Raw genomic sequence first — 25,272 nt, 5'->3', positions numbered from 1 at the left:
GCGTAATAGCACTTTTGGGAGTACTTCGACTCGGCGCAGTAACACCCTCCCTCTCCCATTATGAGAGTGAGAAGGGGAGCGGACTTTTCAGGAGAGTCGAAGTACTCCCAAAAGTGCTATTACGCCATAAAATATAGTTCCTCTTTTAAATCCGCTTAGAAAAGCGCTACTTTTTATTTTGTACCACCAAACTTGCTCGTATAACTACTCGTCTTAAATAGGAAAAACGTTGATGTGTTTGGTCACTTCTAACTTTATCTCTAAATGGTAGCATTGAATGAATGGGGCTAAGCTAAATGCTATCGAAGCGTCGCAGCGCGCTCCAGCGCTTACGTGCACGCACACAGATGATAGAGGGATGTATCAACAATTCTTAGTTAAGGTAATAACATATTTTAATATTGAAAATGAGTAGACTATTCCTTTAACGAACAACAGTTTGTTTCTGACCATTGCTGCCTATGCAAACCAAAAAGAGTTTGAAACAGAGCCAGAGTGTTTATAAGACAATATCAATTCAGGCTTTCAGATCAGTTCACAGAGTAACGAGGATTTAGCAGGTAGTACCTGTGCTTCTGGAAGAGATACATCTATAAGAACTGGTTGCCCACGTGGTTCCCCATTCTCCAGGCGGGAGTAGATGACCTGGTATCCACGGATCTGGCCATTTTGCTTCCCAGAGAGAGGCGGCTTCCATGTCACGCGAATAGCCGTGGAGTTCAAAGCCTCCGCTTCTACTTTCCGAGGCGGGGCTCCCGGCACTGAAGAGGGACAATTGCATTTAAATCCCGAGGATGGAGGTTGATAGCGTGAGAGCTAAAACACTCTAATAAGTCCTAATGAGTTGTGGTTTGGCTAAGGAGAGGTGAGCTCAAGCTCTCAATATTTTTTGATTATGGAACAATTATCCTGCTGGGTTAAGCTAATGTATCTTCAGCACCCTGCTGAGAAGACCAACATGGTAGATTACAGAAGGATATCTTTTAGGGTATCAGCAATGCTGGTCTTTTCAGAAGTGCGTTCACAATAAGGAATTCAATGAATATAGTAAAATAAATCAGATGATACAATAATAAACTGCTAAAAGACTAGGGGTTAATGTTCTGGGGGAATGTGTTACTGTTAATTGAAGTAAAAAAAGATCTGACTGGCAGCAGCTTAACATTAATTATTATACAGGTCTCACAGGAACAAAATTTCACATTCATTATAAAAGAAGCAGACTGGATAAGAGAATTGCATGACCCTATTTCCACACATAAACCAATGGGATTAGACATGACCCCAAGACCAAGACACTGGGACGTAACTCCCCAAGGAAGAACAGAAAGCATTGTAGTAAGAAAAAGAGACAGAGGCTGCGCCCGAAATCACCTACTTCCATACTATAACTGTAGTATACAGCAGGCAAAAATACCCAGATGACCTACTACTTCCGGCAAGATCACGAAGTGTTCATTCGATGGACTCTTTGCTATCCCATGATCCCCCAGGACAGGAATTATCCGAATAAAGATGACGACGAAGGGGCGTTGTTTTATTCAAAAATGTCCAAAAGCGGTAACACAGCTTGCAAATACACGTATTAGGGTGCTTTCTCACCTATTTAGTTTGGTTGAATCCTAACAGAGTTCAACAGCTCACTTGGTGCGGTTCGTTTGGGCAGGTGAGAATGCAGCAATCGAACTCGGGTGCGCACCAAAAGTGGACCAAACAAGCAGGCCGAGACCTCCTGGAAAAGGTTGGCCTCTGTATGCTTTTAAATGAACTCTGAAGCAGTTCGTTTGTGGTCAGAACGCGATCCGACCTCGAACTGACCTAACTGCAAAAAGTAGCCTACTGTGCATTTTTTAAACTAATTTAGCTGTCGTAGTCAACGAGGAAGTGTTTGTGTACGGTTAGCACGAGCAACAAAAGCCTGATGGCAGCTTGCGGACAAACTTCGCAGTATATAACAACCTCGAATACAATCAGAACACGGAGTCATCTTGCCATACTATATAAACAGTGGCGTGATGTCTGCTGTATTTTCCTGTTCTTTTCTTTACTTTCAAGGTAATTTCCCGCACGTTAATTCTGACCAATCGAAAAGCAGTTTAGGAAATACGTTCAAAAACATGTGGCCAACGAGTGATGTGGATGTTATCACATGACAGCATTTTGGTTAGTTTCAACTAGTTCAGACCAAAACAATCAGTGTGGTGTTAAAAGGAACCAAAACTGCCAAAAAAGCAATGTATCATTTTGCCTTTGGTCCGCACCAAATGAACATAACTACATATTTGAAAACACCCTTGAACATCTGTCCCTTTTGGTTTATCTGGGCTATTTTTTTTTTTTTTTTTTTTAGTTTTTTTGGGCCATCTTGCCTTTATTTGATAGACAGTAACTGAAAAACGACAGGAAAGTACAGGGTGGAGAGAGGGGTATGGGATCGGCAAAGGACCTCGAGCCGAGATTCGAACTCGGGTCGCCGGAAGTGCGTCTTGCACCATATGTTGGAGCACTGTCCACTACACCATCGGCTCCGACTATTTGCGCTAGTTTAACGTCATTCCAGTTAAAGGCGGAGTCCACGATGTTTGAAAAACGCTTTGGAAAAGGAGACGCCCCGACTACCAAAACACACTTATAGCCAATCAGCAGTAAGGAGCGTGTCTACTAACCGACATCCTTGCCGGGCTGTGTATGTGTGGGGCGGGTCTATCAACAGAAGGTCCAGATTCTATTGGGGTAGGGGTGTGTTTGTTTAGGTGATTTCAAATATCAACATTGGCTTTCATACATCATGGACTCCGACTTTAACAACTAGTTGTTATGACGATGTATGTCATGTGATGTTTCAATATGGTGAATATAGTACATCCGAATTCATTCATACTATCCATATTCATACTATATAGAACGTACTTAATCTAATTCAGTACCTACAGTCACAGTATGCGATTTCGGACGCAGTCCCAAACAACTGATGAAAGGGGCAGTGAGTGAACAAGAGGAAATTTAAGTGGACAAAGGTAAGAGCAGCTCGTCTAGAGAGTTTGAAGGACAAAAGCTCAGCCTAGTATCAAAAAGAGGGTGCTTGTGAATGCATGAGACATGAGACAAGCCTTGCATGCTTGAAAGGAGAAGAAAAATCTTGTTATTCAAAGACAAAGCACAAGTTGTCTGGTAAAGGACCATGTAGTGGTCACATGCTGTCTTTACATTATAAGCAGACTATGAGTAACACTAAACTTCACCTGTCTAAAACGTGTGCAAACAAATAAAATGTGTTCTAGACCAGACTGAGTAAGAATGATTAATTGTTTCTGGGCCGATGTCTACGACAGCATGTCTAGGTAAGAAGTTTTGAAGGGTGCTGGATGGCAGCTGTTTTTTTGGTAAATTGTGTCTATTGTTTGTTTTATGACTCTTTGCTATGACTGTATGAAGTGGTCCACCGGTTTAGGAGGATGCCACTATGATACTGCTCCCTCCTTAATAATATAGTTACTCTAATTATAATTTAAACTTAATGCTTCATCAAGACTAGTGACCTTTCCTTGGGGAGAAAATACTGGCCCAGATTCTTTCAACACAAATAATGTTTATGCATCTTAAAACATCTTTCCTTTAAACATGTGACCTAGCTTTTTTGTGATTTACTGTTTTCTATATAAAATCATCCTACATAATCATAAAAAAACATTGTGTGAAAATCTAACCTTGATCTTGACTAAATAAGTTAATGTCAAAGAAAAACATTAATGTGAAAATCAAATTTGATGCTCCTAATCTCATAATAAGATTATATGACCTTAGTTTGGATTTCACAGGGTCTCTTAACATACAAATTATTGCTGAAGAAACATCACAGATGTTAATAACCCAACATAGCAATAACTGTTATTAACCATGCAAGTTAAACATATTTTTATAGCAGACAAATGAGAAAAAGGGAAGAGAAAAGTCAGCAGCCTCAGTGAGTGAAAGCCCAGCGGTATTTGTGATCCATTCGGATACTTCAGACCTACCGTCCTCGTTGGTACGAACACGCACAGCTGTGCTCTCTGGGCCGGGGCCCACATCGGTGTGCGCTCTCACCCACACCTGATACTCCGTCCACTTCTCCAGTCCCTCCAGCACGTAGCTGGAGGCGTCTGCTCCGATATCTGTCACGTCATGACGCTCGGAGTCTTCGCCATTCACCGCCTGGTAGCTGACCGTGTAGCGCACGATAGCGCCGTGGCGACTAGCGGCTGGTGGAGCCACCCAACTCACCTTGATGCTGGTTGAGCTCAGACTGAGCAGGTGCACGTCTTGAGGGGGGGCAGAGGGGGCTGCAGGTGGGGGCAAGGCAATGAAGGGAGGGCATCAAGCAAAATGAAAAAACTTAGGACAAGCCTGCATCTGGACTGAGGTTGGCATGAAACGGCGAATGTCTTACAGTGGATAAGCTTTGTTTTATAGTGTTGATGTAGCTTAAATTGTAGAGCATTGCATTAGCAACACAAATATCAGGGATTTGATTCCAAAGAACACAAATAATGATAAAATATAGCTTAAATCCAATGCATATATGTAAATCTATTAAATGTATATAAACTGTAATTTGATTTCATGCTTGGTTTCACCAAATTTGGCTATTTATTCTTTTCAGAATTTCATAACTGAAAACTTAATTTAATGGCAAACCCTCTGAGGCTGACGCTATTACTCGAATGGACAATCTTTTCCGTTTACTGCCTATCTCTGTTTGAGTGTTGACAAGCAGAGGAAAGGGCATCGGTTTGTGTGTTAACTGGCGTTCACACATTCTCAGTCAATCCATTGGCTGGTAGACAGCATCCCTCGGTTTGTCAGAGTTCCAAGTGTCAGCGATTGTGGCAGCTGATGCATCCGAGAGCGTACTCGGCCGTCCTGCCTGCACTAAGCATGCTGCTAGCGTCTTTTGGCGGGCTCTGTGCCACATCTGAGTGCCTGAGATAAGCACAGCACCAGTGCGGCATATTTAATTAACTCTCTGCCGGATGAAGCTCAGGTAAGCTAGGAATTTAAATGTTTCAGTCAATGCTACACACAGTCCAGAGACATTTAAAAGAAATTAAATAAATAAATAAATCACTATAACAACAATTTACACAAAAAAGAACGTAAATGGTGCAGTCAATCATGCAGATCTATGCAATGCATAATATACCAAATTAAAAACAACAGGTAACTGAGGAACATAAGAAGAGATGTTGGTCAAGAAATGAGACGGAGGAACGTGCTTTGGGACATCTGAAAGTGCTCACATGCATTTGTTAATAACCAGAGCAGAGAACAGAAAAAGCAGGTTGGTGATATGCCACTATTTTTTGTGCCCACGATTGAGGCATCTCTCCTCAGGTGGCCTTTAATCTGACAACAGTGGGTGAAACACTACAAAGGCCGGATGCTGGAGTAGGCGACAAAAATATGGCAGCTGTAGCTGAACACATCGACAGACATTCACAATGTATGAATGTGTTTCGGGGGTCCAGACAAATATCTCAAAGATCAAAGGATCTTTTTTGGTCATAGAAGAAACGTGATAGACAAGTCTCTGTGAGAATGAAAGGCTGCGAGGGAATAGTGCTCTCACAATTTAGTGACTGTAAATTTCACTGTAAAAAAAGTGCCTTGTTGTACTTAAACGTAACATTTAAAGTTTAATCAATTTGAAAATACAATTAATTCTTGACTAGTGAGGAGTTGCTATCAATTATTAAAATGAAGTTAAATTGCTTAAGTTATTTTCGACTTCATTTTTATAATTTATAGCAACTCCTCACTAGTCACGAAAGTTTAAATTATTTGTAACTTCAAATTGATTAAACTTAAAAATGTAAAGTCCCTGTAAAGTCAGATATTAAATGTGTTCTGAGTTTGTCAGACCACAGAAAAATGTGTTATTAACTTTTTCGCCGCCATTGACGAGATATCTCGTCAATCAAGAGAAAACACTTCACTGCCAATGACGAGTATTTCCGGCTTTCCGCAATACCGGTATTATCCACCAGGTGGCGCACTTCTGCAACTTTTTAAACCTGGAAGTATTGCCCTATGGCAAGCGGCTGCATGTCCGTGTCTGTTTTAAAGATCGCTCTGAATGGGATCTCTATGAAAAGTCCGTCACAAAAATGGAATTATCTCTGCTTTTTGCTCAAAATGTGGTGTTTTTGCAGAAACCTACCCATATTCAAAAGCTGATTACAAAAGAACTACTGAAGGTAGGATGAAACGTTTTTTTTTTTGTTTGTTTAAAAGCAGAGGTTCTGTTCTTTCATTTGGTATATTGTATGTGTATATATTTAAAGAAGAACATTTTCTGGAAGGCATTAAACTTTTGTGAAAATCATGAAAAACGCTGGCGTTGGCTGGCAACTTTTTAAAAAAATGCTGGCAGCGAAAGAGTTAACCACCCAACCAAAGAAAAAAAAACGCTAATGCTGCATCCGATACTATATAGTAGGCGAAAAGCAGTAGGCGAGGCGATTCGTATTCCAAAAACAGTATGCGAAAAGTACCCAGATGACCTACTACTTCCGGTTAGATTTTAAAGTGTGCATACGACGGACACTTCACTATCCCATGATGCCCCGGCGTCATCTTAGGAAATGGCGGAAAACTGACATGACATGATGACGGCGTATGTCACGTGATGTATTAACATGGTGATGTAGTACGTTCGAATCGCATTCATACCACCAGGATTCATACTATACAGTACCTACTGTTTTACTAGTCAGTAAGTAGGTACTTCATCTCATTCAGTACGTACTGTACAGTATGCGGTTTCGGACGCAGCCTCAGTAAATAAGTTCTCAAAATCGTAGAAAAATAGGCAGCATTCTCTGCTCTCGGTCGGTGGGGGCGTGTCCACTGTTGGAACTGAAACCACACCCACTCACGGGAAAGCTGCCGTCTCTCTTTATTTTCAAATAGTGCTGCAACCTGTATGGATGCTCTTGCTTGTGTTAGGGGTGGGCCACGCGTGGTGGCTCAAGCGCGTTATCGAGCCACCGCTTTCTACCTGCCCTATCGTGTTTCAGCAATACATTTCTAACACTTATAATGCGTTTAGAAACCATTTTCAAGAGTGACTTTACAGAGACTTTAAGTGCAACAGGGATTTTTTACAGTGCAGAAGAACGATAAACTGAACGTAAAGAATCCAAGTGTTATCATATACCAAATCAAATAGCGATATCGTATCGGTGGTCCCTGCCCAAAATAAATATCCTGTGATCAAGTGATGTGTGCTATCAATGTGTATTTTTAAATTCATTGTGTTAAACCAGATCTCTTTCATCACTGGATCAATGTTCTCATTTTCTTGACCAAGATGTGCTGCTCTGGCTTTAAAAAAAGTGCAGGAATAACAAATCACATCGATTGCTTATAAAACCAAAATAATGATGACAAAGGCACAAGCAGACACCGAACGTACCTTTTGCCCTTGTCAATGAATAAAGGTATTCCTGGCTTAGAAGTGTAAGTTAATTAATGGTGTAGATGGTAGACAAAGACTTTGAGAAAGGTGGGGAAGACAGAACCTTTGGTTTGCCCACAGGGGCTGGTTGATTCGTCTAGATTAGTTACAATAAAGATGTTCAAGAAGACAGAACTTACCGGACTGGGCGGTTCTGGCTTCAATGGGTTGAGTGTAAACCCCAAGACCCATTTCAGAGCGGGCCGCCAAAGAGAATTTATACAGCGTGTCTGGTTTCAGCCCTTCGACTGCATAGGACCCGGCGGGGTTGAAGGTGACGTGGATCTAAAAAGCAAACACTCACTTTAATCTCTGTGTTCTACACTTTGTCTTATGCAACCACACATACATGATCAAAGTTTGCACAAGACATCTGATCTTACTGTGGATAAATTACCATCTCCAAAAAATACATTTGTAATTCTCTTTTGGCAAAGTTTGAGGCACTGTCAGTAAGCGCTGATAAATATATTCTGCTTTTAAGCCAAAAGCTCAATCTAATTCTATCAACTGACTGCAGACTTTTTGCCCGCAGTCATTTTGGGAAATGTCAATTTTGGCTATCTTTTCTTTGTATCCATGGCCCACAGCAACAACTGTACACATTCAATATCTGGTTTGCTTGTAATGTTGTGTGAATTCAGGCAGGAACAAGAACTGGCGCGATACCTTATTGTTGGAGTCAGCCTCCCAATACTGCAGCTCGTATTTAATGATGGGATCCTGAACGGGCCACAGCCAAGTTAGCATGATCCGTGTATCCAGTTCAGCCTCGGCCTCAAAGCTGGATGGTTGAGCGGGGACTTTAATAGCACAGAGATGTTAAGTATTTTCATGATATCAAAGATGCAATTATACAAATAAAATCATTGTGTTTGACATACACAGGCCCAGACGAAATCTGCTAATAATCAAAATAGTTTTGCATGTGCAGATTTTGTCTAGGACTGGCTTAAACATGCATATACATAATTCAGCCAATTCATTAGGTCGTTTACCTCCTTGCTGTGTCTTGACCTGCAACACATCAGATGGGGGTCCGTCCCCTACAGACGTGAATCCCAGCACACGCAGGCTGTATGTAATGTCGGTGGTCAGGCCTGAGATGGTGGTAAGACGACTGTCGTACGTGTTGTGTTTCTGCCAAGCACTGAGAGGGGCATCCAGATCAGATGTGTAGTAGACACGGTAGCCTCTGATTTGACCATTGGGTTCCTCTGGAGGTTCCCACTGCACCAACATGGTGCTAGCACTCAGCATACGTGCCTGGACGTGTAGGGGGGGTGAGGACGGCGCCTGCTCACCCGTCCGAGTCTCGACAGGGTCACTGGGTGGTCCGCGACCAATGTTGTTGACGGCCATGACGCGAAACTCGTACTCCGAATAAGGGCTGAGACCGCCGATGCTGTAACGTGTGGTGGCAACACCGTCTACCTCCTGGAAGTTAGTGTCCGAGGCCTTGGCCCGGTATTGAATAATGTAGTAAGACACAGGCTCAGGATTTCCAGAGTCCCATGTGAGCGTAACACTTGTAGCTGTAGTCTCTGTCACAATTAGGGATGTAGGGGGCTTCGGTAGAGCTGTGGAGTAGACAAATAACGAATGAAATAAAGTGGATGACTATTTTTCAAGGTATATCTGGGCTAAGCTGCCTTCACTGTGTCTGCCTAAAATAGAGAAAGTTAATGCAGGAACGCAAGACAGACAAACGGGTTCAAATGCTGGTGATTCATGCAGAGACAGACCAGGTCGTCTCATCATTGTGTCTTTAAGATTTGTGGCTGGACTCCAGATAAATGTCTGTGACATTCTCCGAGTCCATATTGATTGGTGGAGTGCAAAGTGCAATCAATACAGGCAGCCATGTTGACGAGGAACCGAGTCTGGCAGAGCTCTGCGCTGTCTGGTGGGACCAGCCACACTGATACAGCTCCAGACCTCTGGTCTGGGTAAACATGCTCGGACTAATCCGGAGCCTTTCATTTTCTCAAAGCCCTGGGTAAAACGCGGGAAGTCCCTAAAGCTCACAGTCAACAGAGAGCAAGTGTTCGTGCTTTTTCTTTGTGTGCATCTGCCAGACGTACTAAACAGTTGGTCAGAACCTTTGGGTTGCAGTTGGAAAATAACTTTTTCCCATTCTTTGTTTACAGGGTTTTGGTAAAATATCAGTATTCACGCAGTCTGTTTTAAGTCATTGCTGTTTCCAGCTAAAACAAGACCTATGCTACCTGTTTCTAGGCAACATTACTACTAATGTTACCACAGAAAAGAATGCACTACATTCACCTCTATTCAGTGGGTATTACACGACATATAGTTTTTAAAGGGGCCATGTCAACAAAATTTTTTTAAGGTGTAAAATAATTATTTGGTGTCCCCAGAGTACACATGTGAAGTTTTAGCTCAAAATACCATATAGATAATTTATTATAACATGTTAAAATTGACATTTTGTAGGTGTGAGCAAAAATGTGGCTTTTGGGCGTGTCCTTTAAAATGCAAATTGGTTGATCTTTTTTTACATTTTCTAGGTTGATAGAAGCACTGAGAACCCAATAATAGCACTTAAACATGGAAAAAGTTAGATTTTCATGCATTGCCCCTTTAATACGTGATTCTGCCGGTGAAAGGTAATTTTTTGTAATACTGTTTTCTACACAAAAATCATCCAACATAACATAAAGAACATTCTGTAAAAATATAACCATGATATCTTTAATATTGACTGAATAAGGCCATGTCAAATGATTGAAACCATGTCAAATTCTTACCTTTGACAGAAACCTGTGCTGTTGCCTCGATCATACCAAGAGATGAGATGGCCACGCAAGTGTAGTTGGCAGACTGACGGATGTTGGTGAGCTCCAGCACATTGCGCCCTACGGGCATTTCCTCGTCCTTGGTAAGCTCAACCTCACCAGCCATCCATTTGACGTAGGGCATGGGAGCCCCGACCGCCACACAGGTGAGGTTAACGCTGCCCCCTGGCATCACCTCATGATTGGTGGGCGGGATGGAGAAACGAGGTGGTACTCGTCGTACTACCAGAGAGAAAAACATTCAATGTCAGCTGTCTTATTATCAATATGAAAACGGGAGTCATGACTGCAATAATCTGCAATATACAGAAAAACATACATACGTAGGAAACTTGTGGGATTACTATCGAGTGGGATTACTATGCGTATGTGACTAACATGAACAAACTAACTTATAAAGTTTAAATACATTTTCTTCAAGGGCCAAGCCACCACTTTTTCCAATTGCTAAAGCCTGAAGCTTAACAACTGGAGGCAGGAAGTCAATACCATCTAAGGCTCACATGTATGTGCAGAAGAGGGTTATAATCCAATGTGTGTCAAAGGAAAGTTGAAGAAGCCACAGTAACGGCATTTCTTATAGAGCAAGACATTAAAATTCACGCCAAAGGGAAGTTTTATTAAATTGTAGATTTGGAAAAAACAGGCTACTTGATGCAGAATGCAGAATGTGGAGTTTTTCTGTCTGTATTTCATGCTGTAGCAATGAGACCTCAGTCTGTTGTTGCTCGGTCCTGTCTGGATTCAGGGAACCTGTCAGAAACCTTGTGGGAGATGTATTGTTCACAGGGCCCTCTCTTTGTGAGACTGTGATATGCAGATAAACCTGACATTAAAAGAGGTTCCCATGGAGACCGAAATAAGCCTGTTGACACTGTGCAGAAATGGGGAGGAGAAGCAGAACCATCAATGTGCAGACCGAATTGAACTCAAGCCTGCCTTGACATGAATTGGTTTGACTAACTACATAAAGCAGGGCTTATGGCATGTGTAGAGGAAATAATTCAATCAATGAGCTAAACAAAGTAATGTCAACATTTTAAAAAGTAATTCTGTTATCAATGTAAATACAAGGCTGAATTTTCGTGTCCCTTTCGTGTGCCATTAAGTTGGTCGCCATCACCACAAATATTAACAGGAAACTATTTTACTTTCATGGCACATGAGCTGAAGAGACTTTTCTCTCCAATCCTCCCCAAAATAGGAGTATAAAAACAGCACAACATTAAAGAGAGTCTTCCAATTTGTGTTAATGACCTGCTGCCTCGTGACTGTCTATGAAAAAACGGCATTGGGAATAATTGGTTTTGCACAGGTCCTCATGAAATTGGATTCTGGGATATTTTCTCTCTATCTTTGTATTTTCAGAATGGAACTGCAAGCAAGCTTGTTATTTTACTCATTATGTTCGCAATGCAAAGGCAAAATGAAACACTTCTGGCATTTCTTTCTTTGAATTTGGCAATGCGAAATTTAAAGTACACCAAGTCTCCAATTTTGAAGCGTTTATAATGCAGTGTCAAAGAAAAATAAGATTCACTTCTTTGATTTATGGATTATGAAGTACTATGGTACATAACACAATCACCGCTATATTTTTAGGTGACAATTGCAACTCATGACCTGTACACTGGAAAAAAAATGAGTCATTGAATTTAATAAATTTTTTTAAGGTAAGTGGTTGCAATCACTTTTTTTAAGCTACATTTAAACAAAAAAGATTAGTAAAGTAAAATAAAATATAAAACTTTTGTTTAAATGTAGCTTAAATAAATTGATTGCAACCACTTAAATTCAATGAATCATTTTTTTCATTGTAGGACACATGTAGAATTAAATATTCAGTTACAAAAGTCATTACCGATGACATTTTTTTAGTACAGGAGGATTACAGGAATCGGTAATGACAGGCCAGCATATATTAGCAGCCATATCACCCTGTAGCCCAACACAGCTTGCCCACAGAAGCTAAGCAGGGCTGAGCCTGGTCAGTACTTGGATGGGAGACCACCTGGGAAAGCCAGGTTGTGGTCTGTGTGGGCCTGACACTATACTGTCAAAAAGCACCGTCTTTCGGATGAGACGTTAAACCGAGGTCCTGACTCTCTGTGGTCGTTAAAAATCCCAGGATGTCATTTGAAAAAAGAGTAGGGGAGTGCCCCGGCATCCTGGCCAAACCTGCCCATTGGCCTATTAATCATCCCCATTTATACTAATTGGCTATATCACTTGGTCTCCTCTCCACTAATAAGCTGGTGTGTGGTGGGCGTTCTGGCACAATATGGCTTCCGTCGCATCATCCAGGTGGATGCTGCACATTGGTGGTGGTTGAGGAGATTCCCCCATTCATATGTAAAGCGCTTTGAGGTGTGCAGAAAAGCGTTATATAAATGTAACAAATTATTATTTTTATTATTGTTACTAAATAAATTAATAAATTATTTAAAAAATATTTTTATTATTATTTATTATAATAATAGTACAGGTAAGGCTCTTAAAATGCTTCCATGGATATAATACATTTTTTACATTTAAAACAAGATGGCTAAAATCTCCAGTTGATTTATCAAATGTGGTATTTCCAGAAAACTCTGAATTTCAATAGAATGCATGAAAAAGATATCAGACACAGCTGTAATAAATGTCATTAATGACCTTTTCCAACAGACACATTTTAATACCCACCTGCTGACCAAAGATTTTAGACAGACCTATGGAACTACATGTGTTGGAATTAAAATAAAAGGTAAGTTAATAGAAAATAAATGTTTGTAAAAATAAATAGGGATGTTTTATAAAACAAGATTGGGATTACATACCACTATTAAACTAAATTATAGTACAGCACTGGGTATAATGTATTGGAGAGGGCATCCTTTTATAAATAACATTTAAAAGATTAGACGTGGCACGCATCACCGGGCTCATGCAAATCACCCGACACATTCAGTCTGGCTACAAGGGTATGGGCAGCATAGCACAGGGAGGGGGTTGAAGGGGGTCATTGTTTAAAGAGGGATCTCAGACTGCTGATTAAAGAGCACTCTGATTTCCAGAAAGGGTTAAGTGTGAAAAGAACCAACCTCCTCGAGGGTCTAAGAGATGAGGTGAGAGTTTGACCAGGTGATATGATGGAGATGACATTGAAAGACAGAGACAAATGAAACAAGAAAACATTGTGACATTTGTGAAAACTTAGTGGTTAAAATGCAATGGAAATATAGACAAAGACCCAGACACAGAATGAAGTAAAGACACTTCTTATGAAAACACTAAACAAGAATAATGTACTGAATGTGCATGATTATATATAGATATATTCTTCTATAGATCTTACTGTAAGCATCATACAATAAAAGTGTTACTTTTTATGGCATAAAAGGGTAACATTTTTTTGATATTTTAAATTATTTTTAATAGCACAACCTTCTAATACAGTAGTTATCTTGTTATAGTTTTAATAACACAAACTCTGTGTAAAATGTTTGTAAATGTATGTTAAATTCAACAAAGTAAGCAAATTACCAAACTTTACAGTCTATACTGGCAAATTGACCAAACATCCTTGACAGATACAGTATCTTTGTATGCATCTGATCATACAGTACATGACTATACCTGCACTAAGGCCAAATTGTGCCACATAAGAATACAACACTATCTGAGTGGTTGTACAATTTAATGAATGGTCGATCAGCACAATATCCTCCTTAAATATTTAACAGAAAAAGCACACACACAACACAACAGATATGGTGGAGATTGAGGCATGAAATGCACATGCTCGCTTCACCATATTTGATATGTTGTCAGATTCAGGAGGAAAAGGAAGAAGAGAAGACAGTGCATGACATCCTTCCACTGTAGAATAAGTGCGTGACAAATGAGCATTCGCATTTACAACCAGTACACATGACACATGACTCCGATTCCCTCAGGAGATAAAGTGCAATAACAGACAGACATGGAGAGAGAGAGAGAGAGAGAGAGAGAGGGAGAGAGAAAGAGAGAGAGAGAGAGAGAGAGAGAGAGAGAGAGAGAGAGAGAGAGAGAGAGAGAGAGAGAGAGAGAGAGAGAGAGAGAGAGAGAAATGCTGAGACCCACAGAAAGACTGGCAGACTTGGACACCCAACTCATATTGTGGGCCAATAGATAAATAAGAGGGACAAGAAGTTGAGGAATAGCACCATGATGCCCTTGAACACTGCAGCCATGATGATTAGCAATTTTAAAAAGACACTTTGAGAAACAAGCAGTGCTCAAAGCCAAGTCGTGACTGATAGATGGATAAAACTGACCCATTAAACATCTTTCCGGACTGAGGAGGTTAGAGTAGTTGTGGGTATATTTATTATTTCCGCTACTTTCCGGCTACTTCTTTTATAGTTTTAAAGAAATGCTGGACAACATTGAAAGATAAAAAAATGATTAATTCAATTGGGTGAATCTCATAAAACCTTTCAGAATCATGTCTAGGTGTCTATTAGAAAAAAGAAAATGTAATGTTTATAAATGCGTATTTAAGAATTGTAATGTACCGCAATCTAATAAAAAGATTATATTAACAGATATATTTCTAAAAATATATTCAATACAACTTAATATTCATATTACAAATTTAAATTAATTCAATTTATTAAAGAGCAAATTCTATTTTAGTAGCAGTGTTTTGTCTTGGCATACCTTATCTAACCTTATCAAAGTATTAGTTGCACTGCATTTAATTGATATTGATTGTTTAAAGCAACACTAAAGAGTTTTTGCTCTTTGCTCCCCCTACATGTTAGAAGCGGAATTGTCCATTACCACTGTTATAAATAATTTACCCTACTGCAGCATAGCTGGCTCTGATTGGATTGTAGGTCTGCCGTAAAGCACGTTTTTGTAGTTTTCACTCGAACTACAGGACCGCAACCCGACGGTTGGAAACTTCTTTAGTGCGGTTTTAGCAGGAGGGCTGCGAATGTGAAAGTGCCGTTCACCCTGTTTCGAGTGGATGAACGACTGAAACTTTTTTGGAAACTTTATTTTAAGGTAAAAAAAACTCTTTAGTATTGCTTTAATTAGAAAAAAATATTTTATATACTCTAAATACGTAATTGTGAAAATATGGTCACAACAACTTGTAATGACCCTAAAATATGTCTTATGATCTTTTTGCTAATTTTTATTTCTTCTGGTGAAATAAACATGTTACATAACATGTTTTCATGAGATTAAGCTCTTTATATTGAGTGATGCGTGTTTAGATGCCAGTCATAGCAACCTGTCGTACAATATTTATGTTGTCAGATGACGTTCACAGTTTAATCCCATTGTATTGAACATTTCTGGCCGTTTGTTTGACAGGAAGCCTGAGAAGGCTCAGGCTTCACCTTTTGCGTGACAATTACTGGGTGGCACCGTAACGTCACTAGCTGGAGGTCATACTGGCTCACTGCCATAAGCTCCCTGTTATTACCTGCATGAAAAGAGCTGAAGGGGTTGACACTCATACCAACAGCACTCCTTGAGTTCAGTTTCACAGACAATACATGAACGCTATTATACCTTAAAATCCATGTATTAATACTGCACTGTGTTCTTTGTGGCAATAACCTGTGGTTAACCTCTCACAAAGAGTTTTATCAATTTGCATGTTTACCTGCACATCTGTTGCTACGAACGCAAAACAACAGTGGATTTCTTTTATCCGGTACATTACGAAAAACAGATTGAACGACGACTAAATCTAGTTCGGTTTTTACCTCGCGTCCACCCTTGCCCGCAACCGAAATTCATGTTTGTAAGTTCAACACAAGGGGAAGTCAAAACAAAACTGCAATATTGTCAAAACAAACGTGTGAATCATTGTTAGGGAAGTTGTTTTGATGGGGGTGGCACCTGGAAAGCGTCTCTTACCTCGCACGTAGAGATTGGCAGGGGCAGAGTAGCGCGTTCCAGCGCTGTTCGTAGCCACACATTCGTATTTTCCCTGGTCTGATTCTTCGCTGTTCTCGATCTGCAGAGCTCCTGAAGAAAAGAAAAAAAACAAGGGTAAAAGTCACATCTTTGATTTATGAACACGAATTATAAATACCCTGCGACTTTTCTCACACACGGCAAACTTCCCAGCAAACAATCAGTAAACATTCCCTGTTTAAATGTCAGACCTCTACCGCTGTGTATATGGTTTATTGGCCAAAAATGCTGTCTAAGACTTTTGCATATAGCTGATTTTGCAGGGTCAGGTCTAAGGCTCAACATACTTGCCTTTCACTGTTATTAAAAAAAGCTTGTGGGATATTAATGTCATTGCCGGTACACCATGTGACGTCATTACTAAGCCCATTTATACCAACCAAAATAAATTTACATCAATACCACGCAGCTTATATAATAAAACTTGTTAAATTAACATTTAAAACAAATGTTTTATAAGCTTAAAATAGTTTTCTGGTGATGGCATAGCTTCCTATTTAGCACTTATTGCTGAGTAGATTCTACACCTGAAGAAACATCTGGCAATACATTACTCAACGTATATTCATTGGTGTCATTATTTATGACAAAAATTGACTCAGTGATATGGAAACATCTGCTAACAAATAAAATCAAGTGTAAATACCCAAAACATTAGGAGCTAAATCTCAATAATAAAAACATATGGGATGCATCTTATTGCCAGAATATACCCTATACCTGTTGCTAACTATAACTAAGAGAAGACCATCAAGAGAAAATCAATATGGCTATTCAAAGTCCCAACCACAAATATTCTGCTTTCTTCAACAGGACTCTCTCTCTTAATCTAGCACAATCACACATATTTACCTCTTGCGGTGGAGTACCACCATAGCATGCATTATCACCTGCCCCTGACTGCTTTCCCGCATGCCAGGGCTGCGGGAAAGAAATAACATGCACCACTAACCTTGCCCAATCTCCAAGTTCAGGGAAAACTGATTGGTGGTGTTTCCTACTCTGACAAGCAGCAAATTACTAATCAATTCAAAGATTGCTCAACACTGATTGCCATCACCTTTAGTCCTGACAATACATCTGACTGATGCCTCCGTATTGTAAAGGTGGAGGGACGAAATTTTTTTTCCAATTGCAATTCAGTCTAAATAAAAGGAGGAAAATGCAAACTACCATTTTCAACAGTTGATTTCTCACTATTGAATATAAAATACATCGGTGGGGTACATTTTTCAAAAGAGAGTTTCTTGAGAAATTTTACATTAGGATTAGTCCATTTTCTTAAAAAAATCCAAATAATTTACTCTCCACGTCATCCAAAATGTTGATGTCTTTCTTTGTTCAGTCGAGAAGAAATTATGTTTTTTGAGGAAAACATTCCATTATTTTTCTCATTTTAATGGACTTTAATGGAACCCAACACTTAACACTTAACTCAACACTTAACAGTTTTTTAACGGAGTTTCAAAGGACTCTAAACAATCCCAAACAAGGCATATCTAGCGAAACGATTGTCATTTCTGACAAGAAAAATAAAAAATATGTACTTTTAAACCACAACTTCTCGTCTATATCTGGTCCTGTGAAGCGCCAGCACAACCTCACGCAAATACGTCATCACGTCAAGAGGTCACGGAGGACGAATGCGAAACTACGCCCCAGTGTTTACAAGTATGAATGTTGAATGAATGTTGAATGATATGTTGAATGATACTAATTAATGTCTTTGTGTCAGTTTATTGTTTAAAATGGTCCGCAAATGTGCGTTTTATATATGTAACACGTGACCTTTCTACGTCACTACGCAATTACGTGAGGTAGCGCTGGCGCGTCACAGGACCGGAGATAGACAAGAAGTTGTGGTTTAAAAGTGCATTTTTTTTCTTGTCAAAATGACAATCGTTTCACTAGATAAGACCCTTATGCGTTGTTTGAGATTGTTTAGAGTCCTTTGAAACTCTGTTGAAAAAAACTGTTAGTGTTGAGTTAAATGTTAAGTGTTGGTATCCATTAAAATGAGAAAAATCCTGGAATGTTTTCCTCAAAAAACATAATTTTTTCTCGACTGAACAAAGAAAGACATAGAAATTTTGGATGACATGGTGTGAGTAAATTATCTGGATTTTTTTTAAGAAAATGGAATAATCTTTTAACTTTTGGTCATTTTTAACAAAGTATGACATTATGACATCATGCAATTTATACAAATACACTGAGCGGCGAGTCTTAATAAAATAATCAAATTGTATGAATTGGATACATGCCTTTTATTGATAGATGAGATACAGAATGGTATGTGTGACTATGACTTGGTTCAGATGAATTATCAAATTTGCAAATCATCTCAGAGCAGACCTGTTTCTGGATCAGCTGTGGATTTAGGTACCACACACGAGAGGTCAAAAACTCAATCTATCCTGCTGATCTGAGATTCTTTGCAAAAACAGTGGCCTGCTGTTGTTGAAACCGTGAATGGATTCAACATCACACACACCCCTAAATTCAGAATTCATACAGTAAAATTCAGCAGCCACTTGAGAGCATTAGGCCATGTCAGCCTTTTACTTCCCTAGTGAGTTTTTATGCTCCAGCAGGCAGCAGTAACAAGCGGGCCTTTGTTATATTCAGTGGAGTTTTCAACTTCTTCACTCTTTTTTCCCTATTCAAACTCTTTACAGAAAAACCACATGGCAGACCCCCTAGTCTCAGTCTCAGACGGCACGCCTACAGACCGCCAACTGTCCACTCGCTGGCTTCCTGGCTGATGCACACTGCACACAAAACAAAAAAGCACTTTCTAGATCAAGTAAACTGATAATCTGATTGGTTGGCTGTACTTAACATTCTGGACTAAGTGTACGGGGATTCATTCAGACTGTCTGGAAAGAAAATCAAGGTACCAGGTTAATAAAACAAATGCTTGCGATGATGAAATAATCACTAGATTTGCCCAAACCCAGTTGGCCGGGTTAGTGCATATCAAATCTTCGTAATACAATATTAAGAATTTTATTTGGTCGCTTTATATTCTACTGAAGTAGTCTATGCAGGAATTCTTGGCCAAAATAATCTGCACCTTTCGCTGTGTTGTCCAAAAGTCTGGCTTTGTGAGACTAGAGGTCCCTACATCTCTGAGATTCCTAATTGCAAGGCTGAAATAAGAAATGACAGGTCTGTCAAGCAGTTGCCTCTAGCAAACATATTTCGCAAATCCATATTTCATTCAGAATTGTGAGAGTGATGTGTACGTGATCCAACTCACCATCAGGCCCTTACCCTCATTTCCCACAAACACTCAAGTAGTATGCAAATTTCATCATTTTAATTTCATCACAGCACAATTGGAATGTAAGAGAGACGCTCGAGAGGCTGTGATGATGGCCTTCTGCCTGAAACTCAACCCAAACCACAACTTTTATACGCTTCTAGAATTGGTGTTCGAATACATAAGAATGACAAATGTCACTATAACAACGTTTATTGTGTTCTATCCTTCATATGATTGATTTATAGTCTTGCGTAGGACTTACACATAACTACGCTTTAGGCCAGTGTAAGTCATTGTGCGGCTCGGCAAGCGTTAATTTGTGGCTCGCATGGCAGTAAATAACACGGTGATATGATCATGCAGGGATGCGCTTTGTCTGTCTTTTCTGTTCCAGACGCTAACTTGGTTAGAAAACCATTCCCATTATATCAAGACGCACGTCGTTAAGCGTGTTCAATCGTATGCAGCGCTTGCACAGAGCAATTGTCATATGACATCAAAGTATCATGAGATCAGACTGCTTGTTATGCTTTCGAATTGCTCTCGCGGCACAGTAATGTCACTCGCCAATCGTTCTGTGCAGCGGCGCATAAAATTAAGAGAAAGGTGGCCCCCTAGTAGATCAGGGGGCACTGCATACGCATATTATAAGAATGCTTAGCATTAAAATCCGTTTTTTTTTCAGTAAGGGAAATCATCTTGTCTCAGTTACAAATTTGATTGGTAAATGATAAAGAATGATTCGCCCTTGTATTTATTGCACACACCCTTCCGAAAATGTAACACCGCAAAACTTTAATCTTAAATCGCACAGGTATATTTGAAGAGTTTGGTTCTAAAACGCAATAAACGCCTTTTTTCTTTTAAATGAGTTACCGCCAAAATCACTATTGTATCAGGTCAGTATTTAAAAGAAAATTCTTAATTTTACGCAAAATCCATTATCCGCTGTGTTATTTTTGTCATCTTTTCTCCCTTTTTTCCCAAAACGCAATGAACGCCACTCCTTCTTTTCTGCAGAATGCAATAAATCTGCTCAACAAATCACAGCGCACCAATCCACACATTGCAAACAACAATGTTGTACACAGCATCCTAGTTTTCCTCATCTTGGACTTCGTGAACAACAAACAAACAAAAACAAAATAATACTTTGATGGCATTGATAAACCTTGGTAAGCCATCAATATCTAATAATTTACGCGAAAGGCACTCGGGAGACGGAAAAATGATGATTGCTTGTTCTCCCGACAGCATCAAGCTTCTGTCATGCTAACACATTGACCCCAGGGGATCTTATGAAAAACTTTCCATTATTTCACGCAAAGCCAACGAAAATCGATTAGGACCAAAACATTTTAAAGCTGATCGCTGTCAAAAATGTTCAGTGACGACGTCCCAAGAATAACCTCAGCAATGACCGTGTTCTTAATATGTCATAGTAAGTGTTTTGATTAATGCCCTTAATGTTTAATCAGTACATACCACTAGTCAACTAAATCAATATAACATGGCAAAGATGAATGCATATTTATATATTGATTCAATAGATTTATAGCATTATGAAAAAACTTGTCATGGATTTATTGCATTTTGTGTTTTTATAACCTAAAGATGCTATGTGACAGTTTGTAACAGAAAATAGTGGTTTTCATCTTGTCACTTTCTTGGTATAGAAAACACGTTTTTTACCAAAATTAGTCAAAATGGATTTATTGCGTTTTGGAACCAAACTCTTCATTTGTAGAAAAATGCCAAAAAAAACATTGCATGGGTCAAAATTACTGATTTTTCTTTTGTGCCAAAAATCATTAGTATATTATGTATAGATCATGTTCCATGCAGATATTTTGTACATTTCCTACCGTAAATATATTAAATATATCAAAACTTGCCTACAAACTACTCATCGTTGGCTACTCTTTGGAGATTTCCCATTCAAGTTTGTTTTTTATGTAAAAGCTTACAATTTCCCTATTCAGTCATTTTAAGCGGTAAGTCAGTCTAGGGGCACTGAAACAAACCTTTTCATTAGTAACAATGTGTTGCCAGGGACTTTTGAACAAATATAGTTGCCATACATCAATGGAAAGCTTAATTTATTTATGAATCTCAATTTCAGTGGTTTTGTGGTCCAGGGTCACAAATCATAACAAAGTTTGCACAAGACATGAATAAATCCATTCATGTTGAATTTTTTTTTTGACGCTTACTATAATTACTTTTTGGGATTAATTGTGTGGAAAAGTTTCTCTTCCTAATTAAGTTAAACGAGCACTTCATTGAGTGGCTTCATTACTATTCTGACAAGTGAACACATTTCAACCAACACACTTTTTGGTGATATGCATTTTTTACAACAAGATACAGACAACAGACAGGTTAGGTGCTGGGACACAGATTGTGCATGGACTGAACGAGCAGTTAATGAAGGCAGTGGTGATGAGACAGGTAATGGAGGTGACGTTCTGTGAGACACGTTCCAGCTGTCTTACCTCGTATTGGTGAACCCCCTAGGTGAAGTAAATTGAATGCAAACAAGATTGGAAAAGAAGTGTTAGTGGACAAAAGAGATAGACAAAGATAGTTAAGGAAAAGAAAATAGAGTGAATAAAAGGAAAGCAAGCTTAATTATATAAACAGGAATAAGACTAGCGTTCTCCGATGATTAGTTGCATGTAGGTTGCCTGTTACAACAGAATTCACTTTGAGAGAATATCTTAGTGCAAATGTTCCACGTGGTACAATTTTGAGACAGTTCAGCTGCCTGCCAAATGTGATGCCTTAATGAATATTTGCAGAGTTAAGGAAACAATGTGCAAGTTTTCGAGTTTGCTAGTTGCAGTTTAGATGACAAGATCATCTGAGTACAGCAAACAAGCCATCTGCAATTCTGTACACAAGTCAACATAAAATGTGACATGCAAATCATTTCAGTTTGATAATGTTACTCACTGTACGAACACAACAAAATGTTCACAAAAAAAAATAGGCCATAAAGGTGATTAAGGTCCTGTGACTTTAAAGTGTGAACATTTTGTCCTATGAATCATTGATCATTACTGACCTACATATGTTAACCTTTTTTATATTAACATTAAACAGTACTAAATTACTTAAATTCAAAACTGAGATTTTAAAAAGCCTGCATTAACTATAACATTAGCACAAACTAATGACTTAATAGCTTATTGAATGCTGGTTAATGGTCAAAATGCCATTTCAGAGGTTTAGAAAGCGATTACATTTGGAAAGATTATAAAAGCACATGTTTGTCCATTAAATTAAAAAAAGACAGTTAAAGGAAAACACCTTGGTTTTTCAATATTTTACTATGTTCTTACCTCAACTTAGATAAATTAAAAAAAAATAATACATATATCTTTTTTCAATGTGTGCACTTTTAATCTTTGTACAGCACTTCGTAAATGTGTTAGCATTTAGCCTAGCCCCATTCATTCCTATGGCTCCAAACAAAAGTTTTATTTTGTGCCACCATACTTACTCGTGTAACTACTCATGTAACAGTCTTTAAATAGGGAAAACATGGAAGTGTTTGATGGCTTCTAACTTCATCCCTGTTTGGATCCTAAGGAATGAATGGGGCTAGGCTAAATGCTAACACATTCACGACGTGCTGTACAAAGATTAAGTGCGCGCATAGACAAAAAGATGCATGTATTAATTTATCTAAGTTGAGGTAAGAACATAGTGAAATATTGAAAAACCATGGTGTTTTCCTTTAAGTAATAAAAATTGCATTTGGGTGCATTTTTATTTTTATATTGTCCATAACAATCAACCAGAAACACAAGGTTATCTCTAAACAAAAAAAAATGAAATCCCATATCAAACCCATTACAAGCTGCATGAGACTTGCTAAATAGTCATAATTTAATCTTGGATCAGTGTAAAATAGCCATAAAGCTCTGCACATCACACTTGAGATCTTGATAAAGGTTACTCTGATCTTGTGTGGAATAGCCTTTTTTTTCTTGCTTTATGTATGAAAACATGACATATATCACCTCAAAATGAATGAGACAACGTTTATAAATAACTCGGGATTCAAAGTGTAAACACAGTTCACCCCAAAAACCAATTTCTAAAACTGTTGACTGTGAATTTATACAGTAAGTGAACAAGCTTAGGTGCTGATTCTGGAAACTAGAGCCCGAGTTGCCCTCTAAATGAAGTGGCTTTAGTAGAGAGGGATAAACTGCAAGTCAGTCAGGGGCCATTAATCCAGCCTGGGCAAAGTCCTGCTCATCCGTCTGATCCTGGGTCAGACCTGAGCTGTCTATCCATTAGGAAGGTCTACAATGTAAATAGAGCTGCGGATTTATCCTCCCTGGTCTGTTCTCATATTCCCACAAGGATGCCTACAATTACCCAGGCCATTTTCACGTTAGTGCATCTTAAGATCCCTTTAACGTTATGGATATGTCAATACTTTTCTCTTCCCATGTCAAGCAAAGACAAACTGGCAGCCCTAAATTTCTAAAAAAAAAAAACTTTCTGGATTTACAAGGTGGGATATTGCTTAGGCATTTTATTAATCAGTGAACTGTACTACATGAGATCCATATCTAAGCCGTGATATGTTTAATGCATTATAAAGAGCAGAGATGCTAAATTATTGCTATGAACTTTGTATCAATACCTGAGCGAAGCTGTTTGATTCGTCCGTTGCTGCTGTTGATGTCTACGGGCAGGAAGTCCTTAAACCAGGTGATCTCCGGGTCAGGGTTGCCACTGGCGGCACACAGCATCGTGGCGATTCTTGTGCGCTCTACCACTTTTAGCTGAGGACCCATGTCTATGGTGGGGAAGCCGTGAGGAATCTGGTTTTCTGCAGGGAGAGATTAGAGGTCAGTCAGGAGAAGAAATGAATGATTTACCAAATTAAAGTTAACAGCAAATGTGTTTGCAATGTATCAGGGTTTGGAAATGCGAGCTAGGAGTGATTGTCTTGCAAAGCAAATCAGAGTCTCATTAGTTCACTCAATCAATTCGCTGGTCAGAAAAAAGCCTTCCTGTGCATTATTAAGATCAACAGCATAGGCTAATCCACAAACAGTTTGTTGTGTGTGCTGTCACTCTAGTGCTTAAAGCGACACTTTTTTTGAAAATATGCTCATTTTCCAGCTCCCCTAGAGTTAAACATTTGATTTTTACAGTTTTGGAATCCATTCAGGTTATCTCTGGGTCTGGGGGTACCACTGTTAGCAAAGTTTAGCATAATCCATTGAATCTGATTAGACCATTAGCATCGCGCTAAAAATAACCAAAGAGTTTTGATATTTTTTCCTATTTAAAACTTGACTCTTCTGTAGTTGCATTGTGTACTAAGACTGATGGAAAATTAAAAGTTGCGATTTTCTAGGCCAATATGGCTAGGAACTATACTCTCATTCTGGCCTAATAATCAAGGACTTTGCTGCCATAACATGGCTGCAGGAGGCGCAATGATATTATGCAGTGCTCTGCTATTGAAAGTTACCAAGGGGACTATTTCAGGCACTGCATAATATTATTGCGCCTGCTGCAGCCATGTTACGTTATTTTTTAGCATGATGCTAATGGTCTAATCAGATTCAATAGATTATGGTACGCTATGCTAAAAGTGGTACCGCCAGACCCGGAGATCAGCTAAATGGATTCCAAAATGGTAAAAATCAAATGTTTAACTCTAGGGGAGCTGGAAAATTAGAATATTTTCAAAA

At 39.1% G+C, this 25,272-nt stretch overlaps 1 protein-coding gene across 9 annotated transcripts in view; it reads right to left on the bottom strand.

Moving 5' to 3' along the window:
• ptprfb (protein tyrosine phosphatase receptor type Fb) overlaps positions 1–25,272 on the bottom strand; it is a 204,126-nt gene that overhangs the window by 63,188 nt on the left and 115,666 nt on the right. For 3 of the 9 annotated variants that reach the window (XM_055202563.2, XM_055202566.2, XM_055202564.2), the window contains exons 5-13: positions 24,210–24,398; positions 22,042–22,059; positions 16,219–16,329; positions 10,270–10,539; positions 8,497–9,078; positions 8,168–8,301; positions 7,639–7,783; positions 4,017–4,322; positions 568–761 (exon numbers count right to left, since the gene is read on the bottom strand). In XM_055202563.2, the coding sequence (XP_055058538.2) occupies positions 568–761; positions 4,017–4,322; positions 7,639–7,783; positions 8,168–8,301; positions 8,497–9,078; positions 10,270–10,539; positions 16,219–16,329; positions 22,042–22,059; positions 24,210–24,398 (1,949 nt within the window). The remainder of the gene's footprint in view (positions 1–567; positions 762–4,016; positions 4,323–7,638; positions 7,784–8,167; positions 8,302–8,496; positions 9,079–10,269; positions 10,540–16,218; positions 16,330–22,041; positions 22,060–24,209; positions 24,399–25,272) is intronic. The other 6 variants (XM_055202568.2, XM_055202571.2, XM_055202565.2 and 3 more) reach the window with 3 other exon arrangements.

Source organism: Misgurnus anguillicaudatus, chromosome 2 (genome assembly GCF_027580225.2).
Source record: "Misgurnus anguillicaudatus chromosome 2, ASM2758022v2, whole genome shotgun sequence".
Taxonomy (NCBI): domain Eukaryota; kingdom Metazoa; phylum Chordata; class Actinopteri; order Cypriniformes; family Cobitidae; genus Misgurnus; species Misgurnus anguillicaudatus.
This window is presented reverse-complemented; position numbering and strand designations above follow the sequence as displayed.